Below are 26,370 nucleotides of genomic sequence, written 5' to 3' on the forward strand. Positions count from 1 at the left end.
TATCTGAAACCTACTCTAAAGGCGAGCTCATCGTCATTGCCATGGTACTAATATATTAGTACCATGGTCATTGCGATCGGTTGTCACTTAAAAATTCCGTATCGGAAATCCTAGAGGGATGACTTTCGACGATGACCGTGATCACCTGCACTCTCACTATCACTGGAACCCGTGGTGAAAATATCATCCCAATACAATTTCTATTTGGTTTTAACTGGGGAAAGAGCAACATAGAACTGCACATTCTTTGGGCAACTTTGGGTTTGACTTTCCCTCAAACACACCATTTCCCCTGTGGTCAGTGGCGGATACAGATGGGGGGCGCGCGCCCCTCCCTTAGGGGTCCGGCCGTATTGCCAAGCATTGCAGAACCAGAATTACGACTTTTTTATATCATAAGATGGTATTGTCTTATATATGTGTATAATTAATTTGATTAAAATTTTATTTTACTCTGCCTGTGACTTGATTACTTTTTATCACGATAAAAGTAAAGGCAACTCAATATATCTTTTGCGCCCCCCCCTTGAGTGTTTTCTGTATCCGCCTCTGCCTGTGGTGCACATCAGTTCTATCTTTATACGATGGCCTGACAACCTTTAAATGGATCCTTGGTTTATCCTGACAACCAACTAAATGGAAATTGCTGATCCACACATGTCCATTCTTATCTCCATAGTTTCCAAATCAAAGGCCGCGGAACATTTTTCTTGTGACTCAACTTTTTTTTGAAAAGCAAGCAACGGTGTAGAATAAAATCAAAGAATGCTGCGATTCTTTTTTTGTGACCACCTCTGGATTCCATTCCTTTTCCATCTACAACTTCCTTTATCTTTCGGGGTAAACTATGGGACAAGATAATGTTTAAATATTTTCATTAATTTGTAACAAAATATAAGTTCGAAAAATACCCAAAAGCCATTTTATTAATCCGCACTGATGAGTGTAAATTAATGTGGAAGATGAATGCTGTAGACGTAGTAGTTTTCCTTAGGTTGAGTTGCAAAGTTCATGAAGTTGACAAAACGGCTAATTTTTCGGTGCGCGGAGTCATTTATTGCACTGACCGTGTCTACATTTTTGAATTTTTTTGTAATAAAATAAATCAGAATTTAGGATAAAATTTCCTTTAAAATGACGTATAGTTCATTATTATAGCATGTAGTGAAGCCAGGATATAAATTTGCAAAGTACAGCGGCACATCATTTTGACGGCGATAGCAGAAGAAAATGCTGTCTTCTTGGCTGGCACTCGAATGCATGAGGATCAACGTTGCTCTATATTTTCATATTTCCTCCCTTGATTTTAAACATCATGGAATTTTCTATGTCCTTCCGTAACTGAAATTGAACAAGTGCCTTAATAATTTGAGTCCATCGTAACGATCGTTACCATTGAGAAACTTCTATCTCGATTTTTGTTCGGAAGTTGAGTTTTTATTCTACGGCGGCCTAATTATCGAAAAATCTCAGTTTCAAGTTATTCAGACAATGAAATATGGAAATATTATTTATATTAAAGTTATCTTCGCTCACATAGCACACGGGTTTATCATTCCGTTTATTATACTCTTATTTTTCCGTAACGCTCATCCCGACAGACGGCATGCATCGAGGCTTTTCTCCTAATTTCCTCCGTGGGAATGCAGACGAAAATTTTTTCTGGGGTGTTATTGCACAGATGAACAATGCACCACTTGTAATTATTCCTTATGTCACCCATGTTCTCCTTTAAACGCACGTGGCTCTTCCAAACCTGCAGTTACTGGGCTTGGATCTTGGACTCGTACTGAACTATGACGTCAAAGCCAAAGATTAGTGGGGGCGGTATTTTTTAGCCCGCGAAACTCGGGCGACTTTTGGGAGTCATTTTCTAGGGTATAAACTGAATTTTAAGCGGAAAAAAGTATATTGCGGTACTAAGTGTTTACTGTAGTATATCAGCATACTGTTTATAAAAAGTATGCAATTTCCCTATTAGCTGCCTCACTAAAATGACAATAGGTGATGGTGTGAGGGTATGAAGGTTTCTTAATGAGATATGTATTTTATGTTTCTCAATAGTTACATTCATCTGCACTAAGCACTACGCTCTGCTCAGTTAGCAAATGTTAGATGCAGCATTATGGATGTGAGCTGAAATATGTCACTGCACCAAGCAATTGCCATTCTTGTGAACCTCTCTTACTAATATGTGCCCTTGTGAGCAAGTGTCAAAAAAGAAAGTCACTCTGTGCACCTTTAAACTCAGAGGCACCCTCACTGACTCCAAAGGTGGCCCTAGACTTTCATGCGCAAAATTCTATTTACATTCAGAATATTCAGGTTTTTGATGTCAGTTAGAAGACATTTTTGAATTTTCCTACAAGAGATGTTCGGAAAGTAGCACCCGTTTGTGCTGTGTGGAGCACTCTTGAGTAGAGTAGCCACCGGACAAGTTCGAACATGTTCAGTTGTACTTCAGCTGTCTTGTGCCCCCCTGAAAAAAATCCTGGATCCTCCCTGGCTACCTAATTTTATAAGAGACAACACGTTTTTAATATGAGTAAAACAGCAAACAATTTTTGTGTGTCAACTTTTAGCACGTAAAAATTTTCAAGCTTTGAGCAAGAAAATTTTTGAGGGAAAGCACTGTTTATTTGGGACACCTTTGATAAAAAAACTGCATTCACTGGGATAACTGATGCATCATATTCATACCTTAATTACATACCCTTATATGTGAATTATACCATATATTCACATATACGGCCTTGGTCGGCTGCCCAGCGATCGCCTATAGGGCCCCATATCTCCCACAACGCTCGCGTTTATTGTGAAACGTAAATGGACGGCGTAGTATACAAGACTGAGATTTGAACCAAAGTTTTTTTTAGCAACTAGAAAATAATACTTTTTCATTTGTAGCTTTATTTGCAACATACTAAGGGTAAAGATATTATATTAAAAATAAATAAAATTGAGATGTCAGAAGATAAAATGGAACCTGATGCTTTTTTGAAAGGATTACTCGAAGGTTATTTTCAAGGTTTTTTATTGCATTGTTAACTTTATAAGTTGTGAAATTCTCACTATTTATTCCGACCAAATTGCTATTTTCTATTTACCTCTATCTAGTGGGGCAGCTGCCCACTCCTGCTCCTCGCTTGGTACGCCTATGACTTTGCCTATAAGAGCCTGTAAGAGTTTATTCCGCAACCAGTGGTAGTTGGCTAAATTCATACTTTTGCTATCGTTGACAGTGATCAGGAATTGATACAGTATTTTATAATTAATTAAGAGATTATTTTACGTATACAAGCGTGTATAAAAGTAAGTTTGAAGTATAAACTGGTAGTGGAATTAAGTGGCGTATGGGGGATGAGGGGGATAAATCCTCCCCAAAGCCTCAGAGAAATAAAAATAATATTCAAAACCATTGTCTAGTTTTCACTTATAATAACTGCATCTGCTTAAAGTTATTTTTTTGGTGCCAAAATGATGTTTCCTGGAATGTCATTTAAAAAATTCGCGAATCCTCCAAGGGGGGAGGGGGAGTCGCTACCCAGGCCATCTCATCCCTCCCCCTCCTCCCCTCCCCCCCCACCCCTAAAGCATATTCCTATAGTTACGCCACTGGTGAAATTAATATTATTTGCGCTCATAGTTATTTTCAAGAACCCTACGTTATTTTTTAGACTTAAAATGGCAGAAGTTTCCACGCATTCGATTGTGTTCGATAGTTTCGAGATGGATTTCTGGGACTGTTAATCGAAATCTGGTTCAATCGAAACATCTGACTATCGTCTACACAGCTGACTGCGAAGTGCGAAAGCTTCGCGCTAGTTGACGTAACATATGTGGTCGTATGTGTGTCAATGCTGTGGTGTTACTTGACGTTTTATTGACATGGGTATTTGTTCAAGTTGCTTTAAAGACTCAAGCACGGATGGTTCCGCAACTGAGATACTATCTGCGGTAAGCGAATTATATCTTCATTTGTGCATGCCACTTTTACTTGTTAGTCATACCTACTCATTGTTATTAATTGTGTGAAGGAGGCTCGCCGTATGAAGTTGGCGGAAGCAGCTGAAAAAAGAATGAAAGAGCAGGAGAGCCGAGGAATTAAAGATCCCGAAAAAGTGAAAAGGCAGCAAGAAAGGCTCCAGGAGTTAGAAAAGAGACAAGAAGAAGCTGACAGATTAGGTGGAGGTGGTGGTTTAAAGGCTAGTATTTTTCGGAAAGCTTATAAAATGTCGATATAATTTTCTTTTTAATAATGCATAATAATGCTAATTATGGTTTTTATTTCAGTGGCAAGTGGATAACTGATAATGGGCTATCATCTTTTTGTAAAGAAGTTCGTGAGTGATGTGTTCATAAATATGGGTACCTTCTGTCATAAATTACCCTCTCCGTCCTGATTTTGAAGCTATTTCCCAGAATATTTACGGAACGTTTTCCTATTCTTCAGTATTGAAGGAATAAAAGTCAGTGTAATATATATATTATGCGTGTGGACGTCTTTTTTCGCTGTGGATATGTTAGTTGGTGAGTTGGAAACTACTCAGTGGATGATAATCTTAGCTTTCTCTTCAAAGTGATTGCTGCTTTATATAATGCTGTTGAAAAAGCTGTTTCATATCGCGTGTTAATGAATCCGCTGTTCTTGAATGTTAATCCTTTCATGTGCACTATTAGTTCCTCCTTCGTTGCTGACATTGTAGTTTTTATGTAAATATAACGTAATATATTTATATTTTATCCTTGCCACTTTTTTGTTTCTTTATCCATCCACGATTTTGAAAAAGGAATAGTTGGATGTTGAGTCTTGTCGTATATAAGGTAACATTTATTCGCACGGTATTATAGAAGTACAGTAGTAGTTTTTACGGTAACACTTAAACTGTAGTGTTGCCGTACAGTGTCCACTTTAATGAAGTATGAAGTTTAAATATTTTTTGTGGTATCAGAAACTTATATATGCGCAACTTCGTTTCGAAGTGTAGAGGGAGCCAGGGAGGTGGGTGTGGCCATTAGTGACAACAGGTGATACTCATTGCATAAGACCCGTGAGAAAATATTCATATCGTGCTTCAGAGCGGATCCACCTCAGGAACACTCTGGAATGTCCTCCTACAGTGTACCTCCCCTATCCACACTCATAGTGCTGGGTAATCTGAATGCTCTCATACCCCGGCACATCTTTCTAACCTACATCCTTAGCTTCCCCCTCCCCCTTTGAAAAGACCCTGTGACCTCCCCAAGAAAAGATCCGTTATAAGGCCATTATCATGTTAATATTTTCGATTAACTTTACCTTTCCAATATGGCATTAGGGATTTCGGCAAATCAAATTTGAATTTTAGAGTGCCAAAAACTTGAGTGATATGTCATTATTAATGTTTTGACTATGTGGGAAGCAATATATGTGCAGAAGAATATGTTTTGGTTTGCAGTTATTTCAGGCTTGCAATGAAGGGGTTTTGCTGAATTGAAAAAAATCTTTTTCATATTAAGTGTGAGAATGATAATATTCATATCCTTTTTTTCAGCACTATATGCTTTTATTTTGGACTAGTATGTTTTTTCTTTTCTTTATTATGTAAGGAATTCATTGGGCTAAATAACAGATTTTAACATGATGCTCGGTGAGAAGTTGCGATGTGGTGGTGTAGTAATGTTTTTTTTTATTAAGTAAGCAATAAATATTGTTTTTTTAGTTAGTAGTATCTGGTTTTTCCTTCTTTTTAATGACCTGGGAAATACAAAGCCTGAAATGTCTGACTTGTTAAATTCTGGGTTGAAAAAATGATTCAAAAGGTATAATAGGTACACCAATCTGAAGCTTAGGAAGGAAGGTACTGATAGGTAAGTATGGTAAAAAGCAACATAATATGGCAACCAGGATAGGATCGAACCCAATGTTTTGATCCATAGAGTAAAGCAGTATGACTTCTCTCATCAATGTCGAAGAGACAACGACTTATTCAAAACCTCTCCAATGGGCAGGAATCTCCAGGAGAGTAGGTCTCAAATCGGAAAGATGGTCATAAGTTGGAGGTTCGTGAATAACTCTTTTATTTTGGGGGGTAAATATTGCCAATTTGTGGTGAACATGTCAGTAGCGAAAAAATATTTTTGGAGGATTTAGAAGGGGTATTTCTTGGGTGTAGGTCGAGTTGGAGGTGGTACACTTAGGGATGTTACCCAACCACTTGGGATGGTTCATACCCCCTGCCCTCTTCACTTACTGAGTCCTTGTTATAGGTATCAGAGAGTGGTGTTCTGAGAAAAGGGGGTTTCATTGTGTTACCATTAATAAATTCAGCATTTTTAACACACTCACCGCCACTCCGGGCATAATGACTGAAACATGTATTTCTTCTTCACACCACTTCAGTCATAATATCCAAAGGAAGCGTCAATTTTTGGCCTCTCATAACACGCTGTTGGTCCTAGCCATGTCAGCGCCGCGTTTATGACGTGGCCAACTCGGCTCACATAGCCGAATGATCACCAAAAGTGAAATAGAAAGGATCAAGATATTAAAGCGAAAGGAAAAAGAAAGAATAGGCAAAATGGGTGAATGCCATGTCTGGAAATATACGGCAGGGAACATGTTGAGTTTTGGAAAAATGAAAAAAATTCCTTTGATAAATATCCTTGCTTTTTCTTGGGGAACCATGAAATTGTATCACAAGGAAATTCAATGTGGGTGGGAAGGCAGGCTGTGGTGATTCGCCTAGTTTTTCATGTAAACCAGTTGAATTGTAGTCAAATGCATGGTTATAGCTATTTCATAATATTATTTCTCACTTAACTCTTATGATATTAGTATAACTTTGTGATTCTGTCATCATACTCTGTCAACACTTCCTGAATTAATGATTAAGCCACTGCATTAAAATTTTTATGCCAGCTCAGCTATATACATAAGTATATCTATGGCATATTTTATTTCAATAGAACTTCTCTACAATTCTACAGCACTGTAAAATTACTGTGTAGAAATTCAGTACTCCTAGATATTTCAGGGTCCTCAATCGTTTGATTGGGTGCATCATAACTTGAATAATTAAATGCACTTTCAGTGGAAATGCTAATAGAATCTAAGTGGGTACTTAAGACCATTAGTCCCTTATAAACTTGCCATTTACTTGAAAGAGAGTATAAATTGCAATGTAATGTATAATTTTACTAATGTGTTGATCACTCTTTATCATTTCATCATCAGTTATACCAAAAGTCTTGATTCAGCCTTATTTTCTGTCCAAACTCCTAACTTGCTCTGGATTACTTTCCGAGACTCAGTAGCATTCAAGAGACTATAGCCCCTTGTCACTTAAGCATTAAAAATGAGTGTGACGAAAGGGCATCCATTGCATCTGATGAATATTAGCACTCGCTTCATTTGGGCGTCTATCGACAAACATAAGCATCTACAGCGATTCAAAGCTATTAGTAGTTTGTAGGCATAAGTCGTTTTTTGCTCTGGTCCATCAGAAACATGAAATCAGCTATCAACTGTTCAAAAAGGTATTATTGAAATTATTCAGGTTGTTTTTTGTCAGTTGCTGCTTGCATCAGTTACATAGATGTGAGTTGTCTTGCAGATCACCAAAATCACAACTGCTCTACACAGTAACACTGAACTGCTTGAGTGCATGGTATGTAATGGTTCAATGCAAGAGAGCATATAGATCCAAGAAAAACATGAAGCTACTGAAGGAATAATCTGATTGAAATAACGGTTGCACTCTGTTGACAGATGTTGGAAAAAGGTTGAAAAAATATGGATTACGACTGTTTTCTATTTAAAACCATTGACCTTTTATTTTATGCCTTCAAACGGCACTCTTTGGTGCGGTCGAGAGATAAGTAAATCTGAAATAGGAGTAAAGGTTCATACTGTGTCGGAAATTCTTCTCCTGAACTAATTCCAAGTTACCAATTCATAACCCATTTTCTCATTTTTTTGCCTTCCAAATTTTGTATCAGTTCAATTTCGGTTTTGGTCTTCACGTCGGGAAAAAGTTACTATTTTGATCACAAAATATTATCGCCAAACTTAATTTAGGTTATAACCGTTGAACTTAACTAAAACGTCATATTATCGACATTAATATATCGTTTTATTGGACGGACCGGCGCTAAAGTAAAGTTGAAAGCACCGCCATTATGTCACGTGGTACTATCGCCACTGACCGCTCGCTGTGCTAAGTTATACTGCGTGGTTGGCAAACTGTCAGCGTGAAAGAACGTGTTCAAAGTTAACTCCATTGCTCACCGCATTAAGTAATCATATTTACGGGATAGTTTGGAAATATTGCTCTGTTTGAATTAATATAAGAAATTTAATTTTTCTATAACCAACAGTAAATGGCGTACTCGTCCAAAATACCCTCGGCGATAAGAAAACTGTATTTCATGAATTGAATACATACTTGTAAATGTGGTAGCATTGTACCCTTGGTGCGCCCCTCTTTGGGTTGTTTGTGCGAAAGTGATAGAAACTTGCGGTGTCCGGTTGAATCAGCAGGGGAGGAGTGGTTCTTTCGTAAGCATAACCCATCTAAAGTTGTATTTAGTTTTACGCTCGGTACGTTATGACCGTATTTGGGGACGAATAGTTCTGCATTGTCAAAATATCTTATTCTTATTTAACTGTAAGTAAATAAATTTTTTGGCCTTTGTTTTCTTGTTTACGTACTTCATGTCCGATAAATTCTGGGGAAGTTTGGAGTATGCTTTGTTTCTCTATCGCTCCCTCAATCAATCCATTGCGTGACTCAGTTATGCTTATGTGTATATGTTTTGTCAAAAGTGACTGTGCATTGTTCGGTATTATTATATATTTAATATCCAATCGTTTTCTTTCCCGTTTCTCTAAATTTTCATTGTTTATCGATACATTATTCTATACTCATCGTGAAAGGTAGTATACAAAATGTGGAAGGCAAGTGCTGGGGTTGTTCCCACTTCTATTGCGGCGAACCCAAATGCTGAAGGCGGTGACGATGACTGGGAAACCGACCCGGACTTCGTAAATGATGTGACAGAAGAGGAAGCGAGATGGGGGTCACGCACAGTAAGTGTCGCAAGGTCTTATAAATAAATATTAGGTGTTGATGAAATTGTCGCGCCCAAAATTTTAGTTATAAAATTATTAGTTTGCTATAATTGTGTCATCGATTTCGCCTTTTAAATAGAATCAAAGTTTTGACAATATAACCTTGAAAATGTTTAGATATTTTTCTCATTCCGTGCCTCTTATCTTCTTGATATATTAATTAAATTGGTATGATGAATACCCTAGTATATATAATTGAATTTTTGTGTTAAGTAGGACAACGAGAGGAGAATTACTTGGGTGACGTACGAGGGTCTCACTCAGGCAGTCCTTTCTTTAGTGCTGCCTGGATGCTACTTATACACCTTGTTTTTCTTTTTTCTAACTTACATTTCCACAATATGCCTCTTTCTCGGTCATTTGCGTTATAATTTATCGTTTGACTTAAATGTATAAAAGTTTAAAGTTTTATTGAGCTGGCAAATTATTACTATCTTCAGTGACCGTTACAAATAGCCTTATTACTTGTTTACCGCCGGTTTCTTATTACTTATTTGCTTCGTTTATGTCATCAAGTCTGCTCTAAGGACTTCCCATTAGATTGTCTATGTTGTTGCAAGAAACTAAAGAGGAGATTATTGTTTTTTATCCTGGTGATGCTGCTCTTCAAGTCACTGCTATTTCGACTCTATTATCCTTATGGTCATTCTCACTTCTTCTCCATTATGATAACAAATGACTTTGATACATATCAGTCTTAGAAACAATTAAACTAGGCAATGGTGAAACTTTATGGTGGCACTTATAGAAAGTGTCAACTCTTGTGTTGATGTGAGCCTGCACTTTTGTTTTAATTATAGTCAAAGTTTTGGCGGATGATTTTTACTTCGTGGAGAGGTATGCTTGTTGGTTAATTGGTGAATTTTCTGTGCAACTAGTCTATGATTTTTTCTTGAATCAGCCTGAACAATCTCATATTGTGTGCATCTTTGGCAATATCCATGGCGGTGTAGCTTATGTCACACAATCATGTTGCAGAAATTTGCCATCACGTTAATTGTAATTGCCTTAAATTCTAAACATATTCAATGCATTGACACATTTTTCCACTATAATTCTGTATGTATTCATGGGAAATTGTAATACTCGATGATGTTTGCTTTCATTTACGTCAAGTGGGAGGGTGGGAAATTAGCACTGGAAGGGGGAGGTGGACTAGAGGATTTGAATCTTGTTTCAAATCAGGGGTTAGTACTTTGACTCAGTACTTCTACATCACCATTTTTTCAGGGCAAAATTTGAAGTTTCCAATGTAGTATATTTGAATACAATTCTTGAATCACATGAATTTTTTAGAATATTTCCTATGGATATCATTGCTGTAGGGGAGATTTTATACCTGCATGTAGCTTCATTCATCTAAAGTGACCGATTTACTTATATGCCTTGATCATTGGAAAGCGTTTCATGTGCACCAAATTTTAATTATTTTTGTAACATAGATACATTCTTACTGCCGAGTGCACAATGCTCTTTTTACATTTATTTCCTAATCAATTCCCTGAAAAGTGAATAGGACTCAAAGAAATGAGGGATTGGGAACTTTAAAATTGCTATTAAATTACAAGGCTTCAAAGTCGTTTATTGAGTGTAAAAATGAAAAATTGTAATGACCACTAATCATATGTGCTCATGAATAGAATTCCTTGAATGACATGTGCTTGTGCTATGAAACTAAACACACACAAAATGTATGCCATAAATTGTGAATTTTCCTTAAGTCTATATCAGTTTCATTTGCCATTTCCAAATTCATTCTGTCGGTGGAAAAATTTATTCATTTTTTTCAATGGCTGTATGATCTGAGCTGTCCCTTTTATTCCCTGAAGTACATATTCCAAGGAAAGAAAATTATCGGAATAATCAAGCAAATGATTCTCGTCCTTATCTCTCCCAAATACCATCCATCAGAGCAGGAAGGTCGAAGCATGAATTTGATTTTTTGAGAATTAGAAAAGAACTTTATCTGATTGGTTTGAACTTTAATTCTAAAATTTATTCAATTAGGTTGAAGGATCTGGTCGCTCTGGTGGTGCAATTGATATGAATAAATTAAGGCAAGAGACGACAGAATCAGATGCCATGAAAAGAAAGAAGCAACTTGAGGAAGATCCTGGTGGTGCTTTTGGATATGGAGGAAAATTTGGAATCCAGAAGGACAGGTGAGGTTCTAGGTAGATAGTGTGCTTCAAAATCCCGTAAAAGTCAATTATAGGAATTTTTCTTTTTGTAATTTTCAATCATTTATCTACTATATTGGGTCATTCCATGTCAGTTCACCCAGGCATGGCACCCACTGACTCTGATTTTAATGAAATTTTTGTCACTAGCTACTATCACCTATCTAATGACCCATGTAAAATATTTCCTCTCTCACTCTCATAGTTTGCAAGATATGAGGATTCGAAGTTTGAGATGTTTGCTCAGAAGTGGCACTAGTGGGAGTCAAATTCCATAGTGCGGGGCACAGGGTAAAAATTCATATCTCAGAAACCGCATAATATATTGGAATGAAATTTTGAGCCCTTGTCTATCCAAGTACATAGCTTCCCTAGTAATATCTTTTATTCCCCTTGCATTGTTATGTTAGCCAAAATGATGTCAACAGTTGTTAATTAACCGATTTTTTTAGCTCAAAAACATTACTTCATATTTTCAGAATTATCACCAAAAGGCAGAGTAGTTAACTCATCCAATTTATTTTTTAATTGAGGGTTAATATGTGCTCCAAACTACTGTGAAATAAAAGTGGTGGTGTTTTGACTGCCACTATGGGTATTTCAGATTTTACTTTTTTTCTGCCTCCATGAGAGGGATTTTGGACATGTACTGTAAGATAATAAGTATAAGTGTATCCATACCTTCATGAGGATATATTTGAAAAAATGGTCAGTAAATCTAAGACCAAACATGTAGTCTAGTGAATGTGGCTCTTGTTCATAAATTTTTTTTTGAGAACAATACTTGGCTTGTGGCAGCTGAGGGGAAAAGAGTCCAAATGGCTCAGAAATTTGAAATGATGATCTTTTCTTGGAATTTACCCATTTTTCAAGTGCTTAGTTTATGCAAAAAATGGTATCAACATACATTAGACTCATACTGTGCATTAGAGGATAAATGGAAATACTAATTTAAATAAAATTATTAAAATAATACACTTCAATCATAAAACTTACTTTCAAAGAGAGTTGAAATGAGTCCGGCTGAACTGCTGTTGTACAAAGTCAGCCTCACTTTCACTGAAGAAGTATTCTTCCAGAACCTTTGATGATGGGAGGGCTAACCGAACAAATGATGTTGCTTATGAGTATGTAACAGACATCTTCTCTCTCCTGTGAAGGCCAGTGAAATGATCTAGCAGGGCCAAAACAAACGTAATAAAAATCCTTAAGAAAACTGTGTAAAACTTGAAAAATTCACAGAAACTAAACAGCAGCCACCACGCAAACATAAACAAACTCAATCTACCGGTAATGGGGGCCCTTTCAACTAGTTTATAATGTTGTTGCTTGAAAGCGACAACTACTGGGTGATTTTAAAGGGGTGATTGTAAAGTTTAAAGGGGTCTAAACCCACCCAGTCGGTTTTGCCCCACTCTCCCCTACTTTAAAAGCTATCATTGACAGGTTATTTGGTGGCTGGGAAAACCAGTAAAATCAGGAATTATGTATAAATTTTTAGTCTCTGGAATTATACAGGAATTATTTATGAATTTATGCTCCACCCTGGAATTTCAAAATATTTTATTTCACATAAAATTTTGCCAGTTCAACACACATTTTCTGGCCTAAAATATGCTTGTCATAATTTTAAGGTCAGTATCTCAGTAGAATTTTTACAGCCGCATCAAAACATGGAATGTCAGACAAATCAAAATGTCTAGCACTCTTGACTCAAGTGAGATTCAGAAACACGAAGAATAGAATGCCAGGTGGCATCAACATCTACTTACAAGGTCAAAGCAGCTTCTTGGCTTGCATCAAATGAGTATAAATAAAGTATTTGAATTAGGAATGGTGTAAAATAATACATAATAATACACATGATGAATATGTAAAATAAGTTATACATAAATCTAATATTATTTAAAAGTGTTGAAGTAATTTTGGGTGTTTTTAAATTCTTATCTATCGCAGTATTCACCAAAGATTAACCTGGAATTATGCATGAATTTTTCTGCTTTGATTGGCTGGAGACTCACAAATCTGTCAACTTAAAATCTTCCTGATTTGTAATCAGATTGAATATTTGTTTTTCCACCATTATTAGAAGATGTTATTTAAGTTCTCTAAATTTACTTTGTACTTTTATTGAGCCTAGGAATGTTTGCACAGAAAGTGGAAGTGTATACTTCAAGGGATGTAGTTGTTGTGTTGAACTGCTATTTTTATGCGTGACAAAGAGTTAATTCTAATAAATTGTGGTGATCATCGAATTTTTTCATTCCTTCAATTGCAGAAAACAGAGGAACAAGAGTATTTATAAAAATGTGTATAGAAAACTCCAGTTGGAAGTGAAAACAGCTCTAGAGCTTCCTCATTCCTTACATCTTTTTATTATAGGATGGACCAGTCAGCCGTGGGACATGATTATGTTGCTCAGCTTGAGAAGCATGTATCGCAGAAAGACTATAGCACAGGATTTGGTGGGAAATACGGTGTTCAGACTGATCGTGTGGATAAGGTATGCCATAATGAAATACTATTGTACACTGATATAAGTGAAATGGCAACAGTATTTTAGGAACTTGACAACAATTAATTGCCACAGATGGGAATTAGAGAAATATTTGTGCCTTTGTTCTCCTCAAAGAAAATTAAATTTATGCAACTTGTAGCCTTTCAAAACATGTAGCTAAAGTAATATTTCCTGGAAGGTTATCTAGATTTATCTCTAGAGTGGAAAATGGTGTAACAGGAAAAAGTACACAAACCCAAAATTTTAATGGCTCCTTGCTTCAATCTGCTTTTGGTAAAAATTGAATGTTAATATTCACTGCATTGTGGTTTTTTTTGCTGTTTCTCGCTAGTGGCTTCCACATGTTTTACCTGTGGAGGAACCAGATTTGGCATATATGCTCTCTCCTATGTGCAGTGGCGGATCAATGGGGGGAGGGGGGATATAGCCCCCCCTTGGGTATTCTATTTGCACTAGATACAATGGTAATTTTTTTCGGACTACCACTGCTGCTGGGAGATTATCCCCCACCTAGCCTCTCCTTGTCTCTATCCTGGATCTGCCACTGCCTATGTGCTTATAGTCTTTATAGTACATAAATTTGTTTAATGTGTGATTGTTCAGTGGGAATTTTGTTTTAGTAAGCCATGTGGTGGGCATGAATTAGCAGCCTCACTGAAATGACAATAGGTGATGGTGTGAGGGTATGAAGGTTTCTTAATGAGATATGTATTTTATGTTTCTCAATAGTTACATTCATTTGCACTAAGCACTACGCTCTGCTCAGTTAGCAAATGTTAGATGCAGCATTATGGATGTGAGCTGAAGTATGTCACTGCACCAAGCAATTGCCATTCTTGTGAACCTCTCTTACTAATATGTGCCCTTGTGAGCAAGTGTCAAAAAAGAAAGTCACTCTGTGCACCTTTAAACTCAGAGGCACCCTCACTGGCTCCAAAGGTCACCCTAGACTTTCATGTGCAAAATTCTATTTACATTCAGAATATTCAGATTTTTGATGGCAGTTAGAAGGCATTTTTGAATTTTCCTACAAGAGATGTTCGGAAAGTAGCACCCGTTTGTGCTGTGTGGAGCACTGGTGAGTAGAGTAGCCACCGGACAAGTTCTAACATGTTCAGTTGTACTTCAGCTGTCAAAGTTACCCCTGGCAGGTACTGACTGTGTTCTTTCTGTTAGTGTTTATAATATTCAAAATAATAGATACAATGCCGCAAGTTGCAAAATTAGGGCTCTGATTTGATTTATATTATTAAGAGGTGCATGAAGAGGCTGTTAAGGATAAGTCATCTGTTTGGCACTGGGATCATAATTTCAGCTGTGGGCAGAGAGAAGATCCAAGATGATGAGCGTTTTGGATGGTCAGTCATTAGTCATTACGGACGAACTGCTGAGTTCAGTGAATGAATTCATGAAGGCTGATTGGCTCGTAACGATTCTCATGTGGTCTCATCAAATGCATCATCATGTTTTGAATATGTTCTGTGATAATTGGGAGTTAAGTCTTTCTGTAGAGGCGGATACTTATGTTAATTGCAGCTATAGCCATGTTTGAAAAATTTTGAGGTTATTTAAAAGGGGATAAGGATAGCATATGAGGTGATTACATACATCAGTATCCTTTCCATAATGCTTTTTCGATGTTAGAGTTTGGAAAGTACTTATTTATGTTGTAAAATGACCTTATTGTGCTGAAGAGAAGAAAAATTAGGCAAAGGCAAGGCATTATTATAGACATTAGATGTTATTATTTGTTCTAAGTATACTCCTGTTTAAAAAACATGAAGTTGGCATTACGAATGAAAGTCTGCAATTTTTGATATTTTTTTAATGTGCTGTAATTTCAATCGCAAATATTTTCGAAATTTATACCCATAATATATGAGGGATAATTAAATTCAGCTCATTTTTTAATCAAATTTTGAGACCATTAGTGCAGTATTCAATAAGATACGAATTCCTGAAGTTGGTCACATATAGTTTTTATGTAAGTTGTAAAAAATTCTCCATAGAAATTATTTCTGTTTTTAGGGAGTGTAATCTCATAAAACCGGTAGTTAATTTGGAAAAATTGTTAGGAATTATACTAAAGTTCTCTGTACTTTATGTGCATGTTGTTTTATCTTACAATTAATTATTGTTTTACAAGAGTGCTTTGAGTTGGGACCACCGTGAGGCTCCAAAGAAGCATGCATCCCAAACAGACTTTAGTATTGGCTTTGGAGGCAAATTTGGAGTCCAGTCAGATCGTCAGGATCGCTCTGCTGTAGGGTGGGACCATGTGGAAACAACTGAAAAGCATGCATCACAAAAGGGTAACAATTCTTGGTTGCTTAAGCATGTTTGTGCTTACAGCAGGAGCATCTCTTCTGTCTAATGCCCCTTAATTTTTATTATATCATCTGCATGCATAAACAGAGTAGCACATAGTTGTGATATACATATTATTGAATTATAGCAAAACTAGTATGTAGAATAATTTCTTTCCTTGAATTATGGAGTGACTGTTGCACAGGATTTGAAGGCATGCAAGTCAAAATTATGAAAGAGCCAGTGAATATATGAATTGAAGCCAGAGTTTCAGATCTATTGTAGGCGTAAGAAATAACAAGAAATTGCTAGATTCTTGAATGGCCCAGGACTCGGAAGGTAAAGAATTGCAAAATCAGTCCCTATGAATATATTTTCCCGTAGGGATAATAAATCCTAATACATAGTGAATTTTGGGTGTGGATATACTTTCTCAATTCCAACTTTTCGAAAATGTTAACACCATCATTTTATCTCAGATGTGATTTCAAATTGTCAGATACCCTAATTAGATCATTCACCTACAGCTTTTTATCATTTTCTGCCTCATAATTTTTTCTCGTGATAATTATTTTCATTAATATTCATCACATTTTTTGTTGTTTTATGTTATAGGTTGGTAGAAATTACCAATATGAGGGTATTATGTTTATTATGTGATAAATTCTGATCATACATTCTCAAATTTCTTAAAATACAGTCATTAAACATTTCAATGACTAATAATTGTCTTAGAGTATCAGCATGCTGAAAAATAGCATTCTAGCTGGATGAATTCTGGGTCATAAGAAAAAATTCAACAAAATATGTTGATTCAGTCACACCCTTAGCATTTTTCAATAACTTCTGATGCTTGGCATGTTTTTAGCTTATGTTATTGCAGAACCAGTTCATGCACCAGGCATTGGCATACATTTGGCTGGACTGTATAGTCCTTGAGCATTCTTGCAGTGTTACGTTAGACTCTATCAACCTTAAATATGTTGATATTATAATACTCTTCATATGCCAGCTGAGCAAGAGATGATGACTTTGGATTTTTTTGTACGGGCATCAGGGGATAGGGTTGGGTATTGCATGGAGTATTTGATAGAAAACCTTGCAGTCATAACCATACACCCTATAGTAGCTGCATTATTTCAAGCTTTTTAGAAGCTTAAAAATTCTCCAGCAATACTATATTGGCAAAGAGGCCAAAAATTGTGGAAACATTCCTTCTTGACCTACACTGCAAATTTTCTCTGGGGGAAAAGGGAAATAAAATTGATCTAATTTTTATGGGCTGGTAAAGTCTGATGATATTCTTGCTCTCAGATCTTAGACCTTACCTGCCTGTGCATACCTCCAAAGCCATCATTGCTTTCTAGGGTATTGCTACCCTAAACTTTTATTTGATGCTAATGTGGTAAAGATAGAGAAAACTGAATGAAAAAATTCTTATTTCGCTGCTGTGAACGTACCTGGTACATATGCACCACAGGCTGCTGTGAATGTACCTTTACATACTCCCTCTCCCTGCCATACCCTCAGCGCTTTCGCCACATGTGACAATTAGGTTTCTGGAGGGTGGGTCACAGTGAAAGGGTTAAATCCATGTGTACGCTATTATTAAGAACTTTGTGGATCACTTGTAATGCCATAACTCCGTGTAGGTTTCATAAATATTTTTGAGGCGTCTGCTAGTTCCTCTTAAATTTAAATTATGGATTGGGGTTGTAGTGTTAACTTACTTGGATTGGAATGTCCTTTTAAGGTAATTGCTAAAGTCCAGTATTTTGACAGGATTAAGTGACTTACATTCTCTTGTAAAATGGATACAGTGTAAGCCTATCCGAATTTTTCAGTTGGGTTGCAAATAATGTGATGGAAAAAACATTGGACTAGCGTCAAAATTTGAAAATTTCATGGGTGCTTAGGCTATTGTTTGGAGGATTGAGATGTGAAGCATCCATGAAGAATAGTTCCATAGCACACCAAAAATATATAGACATGCTCGTTTTTGCAGGTACATCTGTTTGATTGGTAATATTGCAGACTAAGCATCATTTTCAAGGAGAAGCTAGCTGACAAAATATTTCAATCGATTCGGGCGTGATATAGTAGAAGTTAAATATATTGAAATGAAAGGTAGTGGCACTTCTTCACAATAATTTTATGTGTATGATACATTTCAATTCACAGATCCATCATCTGGTACAAGACCAAGACTTGTACCAAATGATGGCTCTGTGAGAAATATTTCACCCAAATATTGTATGATATGCGGCACGATGTGGGGGAAGTTATTAATATCATCTATATAAGATATTGCAATATATCCACTGTTTTTTTAAGCAGATTTATTCACTGTAAAATGCTATTGTAACAACAAAACTAGATCAGTTTGTCACCATCATGAGTTAATGCAAGATTGCAATGCAGTGTTGCATTCTCCAGGATAACTACACTTTACGATACCATGCTTAGGTTTATTCAATTAACGAACAAATTCAACATATGAACAAGGTCTCGGAACGCATCTGGTTCGTATGTTGTGGACTTACTGTAGTTGAGTTCCATCAAGAACAGCAGTGGGGCACAATTGGTGGTGCCTTGCTTGTTTTTTTGTTAAGTCTCAGGGGAAATATTTCATGAGTTAGCTCCTCTTTGAGAATTATGTGTCTTCAGCACAATTTACTGAGATACAAGCTGTGCGCAAAGATCCAACTGAGTTTCATTTACCAAGTGTAATGCTCATAATTTCCACTTAGTATAGCTTTCATCCATTCATATTAAAATTGTAAGAGCATTGATAGCTGTCAAGAAAGTTGGAAGCTTGTACATAATTTTTTGTGAAGTTTGAAGCCGCAAATACATATGTTTACCCATATTTTATTTATTTACTAAAGTAAAATACAAAATAATGGCTGGGAGGCAGGCGTTTCTGTGACTAAATAACTAAGTTGTTAGTGACTCTTAGGCACCCCCACAGCATCAGTGGTGATATTTTGTGTGTCGATCATTATTTTGCTCCGATTCGGTACTTTGCTGAAATTTTTAAACTTTAAGTTCATTTCAGCCCCATGAGTTCTTGTCAGTGGACAGTTTTCTTTTTATTTTTCTTTAAAAAAATGGTATATGAAAATAAGAATGGACAGAAAATTTTCGAATGGTTTTCACTTGGAGCCACTGTGCTAAACATTTCACATAAAGATCTGCCTTCAAAGGGGGATCTGAATTGCTAAATTTTAGATAAAACTTAAGGATGGAATACCGTCAATATCCATGCAATTCTTTGGACTACCTCATTTTCAAATCACCATTGGAAGTTCGATGTGAGTTTTAGGTTTATTTTTCTATTCTCATGAACATATTTTTTAGTTTGAGGATGATGAGAAATTCCTATTAAGTTGGTAATCCTTTACTCTCAGAACTTCTGCATTACTGGTTGCGACGTTCATTTTTCAAATTTGTATTTTTGTAGTCTTGATGTTTTCCATTCAAATTTAATCAATGTGAATAATGAACATGCTTATCTCTAGCATTAAATATACCGAAAATATTAGAAGTGTTTATGTAATAAGCATTGGAGAAATGGATGAAAGAGTAATATGATAAGTTCCTTTGAACTATTGAAAATATTTTTTGAGTAAATATGTATGAATGGGTTCATAAATTGAGTGGCTAAAGAGAAAAGACCTTAATGTTTAATGTTCTTCTGCATACTTTATATTTTTATTTTTTATTCTGAAGTAATTTTTGCTGTATGTTATTGTAAGCATGTGTTTTTCAGTAGCTGCATTACTGTACATAAGCTTTGTAACTTGCTGATTCTCATACCATTTTCCAAATGGACTATCAGTGATTGTAAATAATAATATTATGAATCAATATAATTATGTCAATTTAATAAAAATTTTCTCCCAATTCTCATAGCCTGAGTACCACGGTTATTTATTTTTTTTTTTTGCTTGTGCTTCATTGGATTCATGATTCCTTCCTCATGCTTGTCTTATCAGACTACTCCAAAGGGTTTGGGGGTCGATTTGGGGTACAATCCGACCGCCAGGATAACTCAGCTGTGGGTTGGGACCATGTCGAGAAGATTGAGAAGCATGCTTCACAGAAAGGTATGCAGAACTGCTTTTTATGGGGCAACCACATGTCTTCACTCACTTAAATGATTTCTATTGAGCACATATTTGTTTATATTTGATTCCTTTGGTTCCTATTTGTGGTAATTTTTTTGCAAGAGCAATTTTGTCTGCAGTTGAACAATGGGGAACATGCAAAAATTAAAGTACTTCAATAAGAAGGTCCCTACCTCAAATGTATTCAACCAAAATTTTGTGGATGAACAATTTTTTTAAAACAGATATTAGTGTTTAAAAATTACTCTTCATCGGCTACTTGAAAACATGAAGTAATCGGAGTGCCCGCGAGTGATGTCACGGCACGGTATCCACTGATGACAGAGCGAGGAAGTGGATAGAAAATTGGTTGATGTAGGGGCTCAAATGTAAATTTGGCGAAAATAATTGCTGTTTTAATGTCAGACTGCAGATTTTGAATTTTTTGGGTTACCTAGGCGTTGTGAAACAGAGAAAGGGGATTGTTTGGGAAGAGATTTAGAGAGACTTTTATGAAAATAAGTTGATTGCATTGGCTAACAGACATACATAAATTGATTTTGAAGTATTCTTGTAATCTACATTAAGTACTTATGTCATTTTTTAATGCAATAAGTGTATTAGTATTCATCAGAGCAGCAGGGATATACAAGAGAAAAACCTGTGAAAACCATATAAATCGTGTGTAGTGCCCCATCGTTCAAGTAGGTCCCTCTATTTCTTCACTGGGGAAGGTTTTTGCTTTGCTTGCTTTGAAAATACAAAAATAACAGAAGAAAGTGGTTGATGACCTACAGAATGGAGTTAAATACTTTATCTACAAGACCTTTCTGTCAGGATCATTTTAACTTAAGTGCACTCATGAATCATGGTTATCATCCCAAATTTAGGATATCTCACTTATTTCACTTTCAAAGCGACCCTAGAAATGTACCTATTAGTCTACCTATTGCAGGATGAAATGTACGAGGAATATGAGGCTTAAGGCATGGTTAACTCAATTCATATTTGCTATTGTGATAACCATAAAGTTCGCTGCATGTTAATGCTACACCTAAAATTTCAAACCTTTTTTGCTGTTGATCCCAGTTCAAAAAGGAAACTCAAGTTAATGCAACATAAATAGTGCTTGAAACTTATTTGTGTCTATCAACTATGTTTTTATTACAAATATAATGGCTCTCAACTCTGGCCAATTGGAGAAAACTATCAAGTTCTGCATGGTAGGTACTAAATGAATACATAAGGTTGCTATTTCAGCAAGCAATGGATCTATTAAATCTCACTGGGAAATAAATAAATATTTAAAAACGCTTGTAATATAAATTCTATAAATCACATAATTATTTACGTGCATGCTTCTACTCTACACATTGTGGTAGTGATGAAGCAGTCACTGTTTTTCAGGAAATTAACCACCATAAGGGAGTCAATCAAAGATGAACTGTCATATTGTGCCTTCTTAAATCTCTCTTATGTCAATTTATCCATAGAAGACTACTACAAAGATTGACGATGTTTATTTACTTCTTCTTTCAATCAAAGCTCTAACCCCTTAGCAAAGTGAATGGTGTACCGTGCGATGACGTCAGAAGGCGTTTCTGGTCACTTTACTTCAACCAATATCCCAGAACTTTTAATTAGCATTTGAAGACATTTGTGGAGTACTGGGAGAGTTTTGGCTTATTATTTGGACTCATTAGAAAATTATCTATTTAATGAGACTAAGAAGCTTGAACAAATTTCATGCATGTTCCCCACAGCTGAAGAGACAATTATGTAGTTACTTTCCATTTATTAATTGATTTTCAAGTAATCAATTTCAATTGTTAAGTTTGTATTGTGAGGGCTGCAAAAATTTTATTTAAAAAACATGTATTGAAACTGAAGCTTTTATCTTTAAGTGACAAATTCCGTCAGGAATTTAAAAGAAACAGCTTTATAAATTTGAATTTAAAAATCCAAGCAAGTATTTCCTCTAATATAGGCTACTAATTTTAAATTTATCGTTTGCTTCAAACATGTTATTAATTTGTATAGGTACTATAGCTCTTATATGCTCTTTAATGATATGATTCCAGTTGGAAACTTAAAAAATTTGCTTTGCCTCTCCTGTTTCTATTGCTATATGTTTGCAAATAAAGATATCTTTGCAGATGCCTTATAAATTCGTATCAGTTTCACAGAGGTGTACCTTTAGCATTTATTATACATATGTATACTAGCTATCAGCTGAGACTTATGGCCTCAAAAATTGCTATGCACCAATGGCTTGTTTTGCTTCCAGTGGATTCCTACAATTATGTGTTATCTATGTGTTTACATGACGTCTTACAATTTCCTTGCAGTTCATTATAGAATATGAATAAAATAGTTTGAAACTTCTAATAGATTATGTATCGTAAACCTATTCACCGCATCTTTCTTACATTATTTGTCTTAGACTAGGTTAGGGTGTATTAAAGGTGAATCAACAAAGTATGCCTAAAGTGTACACATAATATTTTATTGAGTTTAAGAGAATAAACCATGTTTCTTAGCGTTCGATTCTTCCCTGATAGTTGTCTTATAGTTAGTTTTTTGTTTAAAATATAGTTTTAAGTCATAAGGCTTTCAGGGATGTGAGAGTACTCGATAATTCAGGTCAAGTCTTGTTGAGTAGTTGATACTCGACTCAAGTGCTTCAAGTACTATTACAAATTTCCAGTCAAGTAGTTTTGGCTACAGAGCTTTTGAGGCCAGTTGGTTCAGAAATCTGGTGACAGGACGCGCAATAATCTCCACACTTCTCAGTGAATCCTTTGCTGAAGCTGACCATTGTGTAGCACTGGTACATGACGAATTTCATACAAACTTATGGCAATTCATAATATTTTAACTCCCAACTGAAGAAAAATACAGCCAGCTATCGTGTAAGTAATGGCTGTGTTAGATAGACAATGATGTTTATTGCATGTGTTATAAAAATATGGAAAGGGTCGTATTCAGATAACTTCCCAATCTTGTAGTGGATTCATGCATATCTTAAATGTCTTGCGAGAGCAAATGGGACCATAATTGTGTGCCAAATGTGGAAGCACTGGAATGTATGGACTGTATCATAAATCATACTTCATTTTTTCATCATGTGTCATCAATTTTGGCACATAAGTTGTGCGATATTGATGAAATTTGGAACACACATCGGAAAAGGTTGTTTCTTTTATTTAATACACCCAAATTTTACAATGTTGTCCTTTTGATCCCATAATGTGGGTCCAAACTCAAAATTTGATTCTGCATTGCAGGGTTTCAATGCTAAAAATATTAAGATGGAAAAAAGTCTGGATTTACCGGAAATGTGACTTCTTAGGTTTATGGGCATGGCAAAAACAATGGCACTACCTGATTAGCAAAAAAAGTAAACTTGGGCTTTATTAAGTCACAGTGATGGTCAGCACGGAAGTCAAAGGGGTGGAAAAATCTCCTGGAGATTTTAGGAAAAAGTGAAGGGACTACTACGTTAGTAAAAATATGGTTTAAGTTGTCTGATTAAACATTTTTGTTTTGTGCCAATGCTTTTTTGAAAATTTTTCTTTTCTCATTAAATGGTCATTAGTCATACCTTTTTGATGAATAAAGAATCCATTTATAATTATGTTGAGTCCAACTTGTAGATATTAACAAATAGAAATTTAAGTAGTTTTGCAACACCTTATGTCTTTCATGATATACATGTACATGTTTGTATCCAAAACCATGATATATTGAGTGCTATATTAGCAAAAGTTTACTATATTTTCATTTCTGATTGGGGCCAAAAGGTTAAACTTAGTTTCAGTAAAACAATGCTCTCCATGCTTCCCAAGTTGACATGTGTGAACCTCTTTAGTTATAGGTCCTTTTAATTCCTCAGATTAACTTTATGAGTCGTCCTCACGCCATTAATTCTTATTTTTATTCAAAAGTATAAGAGTTTATTTCTCATTTTATAAATGGAGTTGTTCACAATTTATCTTTATTCATAATGTAAGACTACAATTTATGATTGAAAAACCAAAGTATGTTACTAGCAGGGTTGGTTATTGGTTGGTTTTGTTATGGTTTTTTATTTTCTGTTTTTTTTTGTGTCTATTATTTTTTTCCACAATTATAAGCACATTTTGTGTAACTTGTGAATTTCAAGAGCACATTTTAATTCATTTACTTTGCTTCTACTGATAGTCTGCTACTGCCTTAATTGTAATCCCATGAAGGATCTTACAAATGCCATATCCACCACAGGGTATGTACATCAGCTGCTACGTCATGTGACTTGTGTTCTGAAATATTTCTGCATAGTTTAAAGGAATTAATAGTGTGCTTGTTCTTTCGTATTTATCTGGAAGTCATGGTATTAGATTAAAATACTTTCATAGTTTTGTGTTATGATTATGGATGCTAATAGGGCTACTTCAAAGGTTGATTTCTACATATATTAGTACTTTTGCATGTTGTTCAACTCTAAAAACCTAGCATAAGTATCAGTTGATGGAATAGTTATGTAGTTTTCTCAACTGTATGGTTTCAACTGAATGTTTATGCTGAGTATTAGTTTGTGACTGATGGTAGAAAGGATACTTGAGTAGTGATAGAAATTGTATTGCAGAATTTCCGTATTTTTTTAAATTACATGTTGATATTTTAAGTTAAGATATTTCTGGAGGTTTATTAGTGACATTTAATTGAAGAATTAATGATTTATTTTCCTCTACTCTAAGATTCCATTGTAAATCAGTTGCAACTTTTAAGCACGTAAGGTAACCATATTGGCTCTTAAAGAGGTATCTTTGAATGTGGTAAATCAATATTTTTGGTAGAATAATAATGTCATTTTATTCTGGTAACTTCAATCAATGCAATGGATTTTCTTTCATTTTTTGCAAACAATATGACTTTCAATCAATAAAATTAAAGAACCGAAATTAAGCCCTACTCTTTGAGGTTGAATGCTTAGTGAATTTTTTTCCAAGCAAAATGTTTGGAATAAGTTTAGTGGCTTGCTGTTATAGTTTTGATTGTGTCATTTCTAATACAATGTGTTTAATGTTATATTAATTGATAGCATTAAAGAAGTCTATTCCAGTAGAGTTTCATTCATAGAAACATATTATATGCACCTGTTTTTATAGCAGAGAATAAAATGTAAAATTTCTACAAAAGAATGCATTTATCAGGTCCTGCTTCATTCTCTGCTTTCTAATGACTGAGTCATGTCTATTCTCTTGCATTAAGACCTTAAAGTTTCATGTTTCCTAGTGCCTAAAAATTCTATTGATTTTATTACGGTTCTTGAATCAGAGGTTTTCTTGCAAGTATTTCCTCCGTGACTTGGTGTTTGTTGTTAATTAATATTCTTCTATCTTTTTATTTGTTAGACTACGTTGTTGGATTTGGAGGAAAATTTGGTGTGCAAGCAGATCGTCAGGATAAGTCTGCTGTTGGTTGGGATCATCATGATCCTTTGCAGAAGCATGAAAGTCAAGTAGATCACAAAAAGGTTTGTAATTATCGTTTGTTGAGATTATTTGATGGCATTCAGTTATCTGTGATAATGAAAGGAGCTGTGAGCTATTGTGGAAGATGGGCTCTGCACATTTAAGGCTTTAATTTTCATCAGCACATTCACCAAAGATGTGAACCTCCCTTCCTTGGTTCAGTCTGCTGTGGGACAGGTGTAGTTCATTCTTCGTGGTGTGACCCAATTGGTGGGTCACGCTTAGGTTCATCTTCTAGCAAGTTCCTATGGGTGGCACTGCTCTTGTTGGCCTCCCGCCAATGGTGGTGCGTGCAGAAGAAGTAGGGGAACATGGGCCATCCACCGTTTTGGGCCCACTACAACTAGGAATTATGCTAGTGGCTCTTCGGAGGTGTCCATTAATTGCGTGAGGTGATTTTGGCGATTTTTGCATCTCCCCTACCCCCCCAAGTGAGATATGTATTGGGTCATTCCATGACAAATCAACCAATATTTTGACCAAACGAAACATACCTCAGATTTTCATGAAACTAGCCATGGTCATACATTCTGGTATGATCAGAGATTGTGTACAATTTTAGCCTCCGAATGTCGATTGTTTATGAAATATGAGCAATTGAAATGTGGGATTGACCCCTGAAGTGCCG

At 35.7% G+C, this 26,370-nt stretch overlaps 2 protein-coding genes across 2 annotated transcripts in view; both read left to right on the forward strand.

The window, feature by feature from the left end:
* Nucleotides 1-3,777: 3,777 nt before the first annotated feature.
* LOC124170235 (small VCP/p97-interacting protein) lies at nt 3,778-4,743 on the forward strand. The gene is made up of 3 exons (XM_046548955.1): nt 3,778-3,957; nt 4,038-4,205; nt 4,294-4,743. The coding sequence occupies exons 1-3, from the start codon at nt 3,889-3,891 to the stop codon at nt 4,309-4,311; spliced, it is 255 nt and encodes an 84-aa protein (XP_046404911.1). The 5' UTR covers nt 3,778-3,888; the 3' UTR covers nt 4,312-4,743.
* A 3,618-nt stretch (nt 4,744-8,361) lies between these two features.
* Nucleotides 8,362-26,370, forward strand: part of LOC124164371 (src substrate cortactin) — a 32,674-nt gene continuing 14,665 nt past the window's right edge. Inside the window, exons 1-7 of the mRNA XM_046541711.1 lie at nt 8,362-8,648; nt 8,918-9,070; nt 11,120-11,274; nt 13,675-13,795; nt 15,957-16,122; nt 20,116-20,226; nt 25,623-25,744. Of these exons, the coding sequence (XP_046397667.1) occupies nt 8,930-9,070; nt 11,120-11,274; nt 13,675-13,795; nt 15,957-16,122; nt 20,116-20,226; nt 25,623-25,744 (816 nt within the window). The 5' untranslated portion in view covers nt 8,362-8,648; nt 8,918-8,929. The remainder of the gene's footprint in view (nt 8,649-8,917; nt 9,071-11,119; nt 11,275-13,674; nt 13,796-15,956; nt 16,123-20,115; nt 20,227-25,622; nt 25,745-26,370) is intronic.

The sequence above is a fragment of the Ischnura elegans genome, chromosome 1, assembly GCF_921293095.1.
Source record: "Ischnura elegans chromosome 1, ioIscEleg1.1, whole genome shotgun sequence".
In the NCBI taxonomy this organism is placed as follows: Eukaryota; Metazoa; Arthropoda; class Insecta; order Odonata; family Coenagrionidae; genus Ischnura; species Ischnura elegans.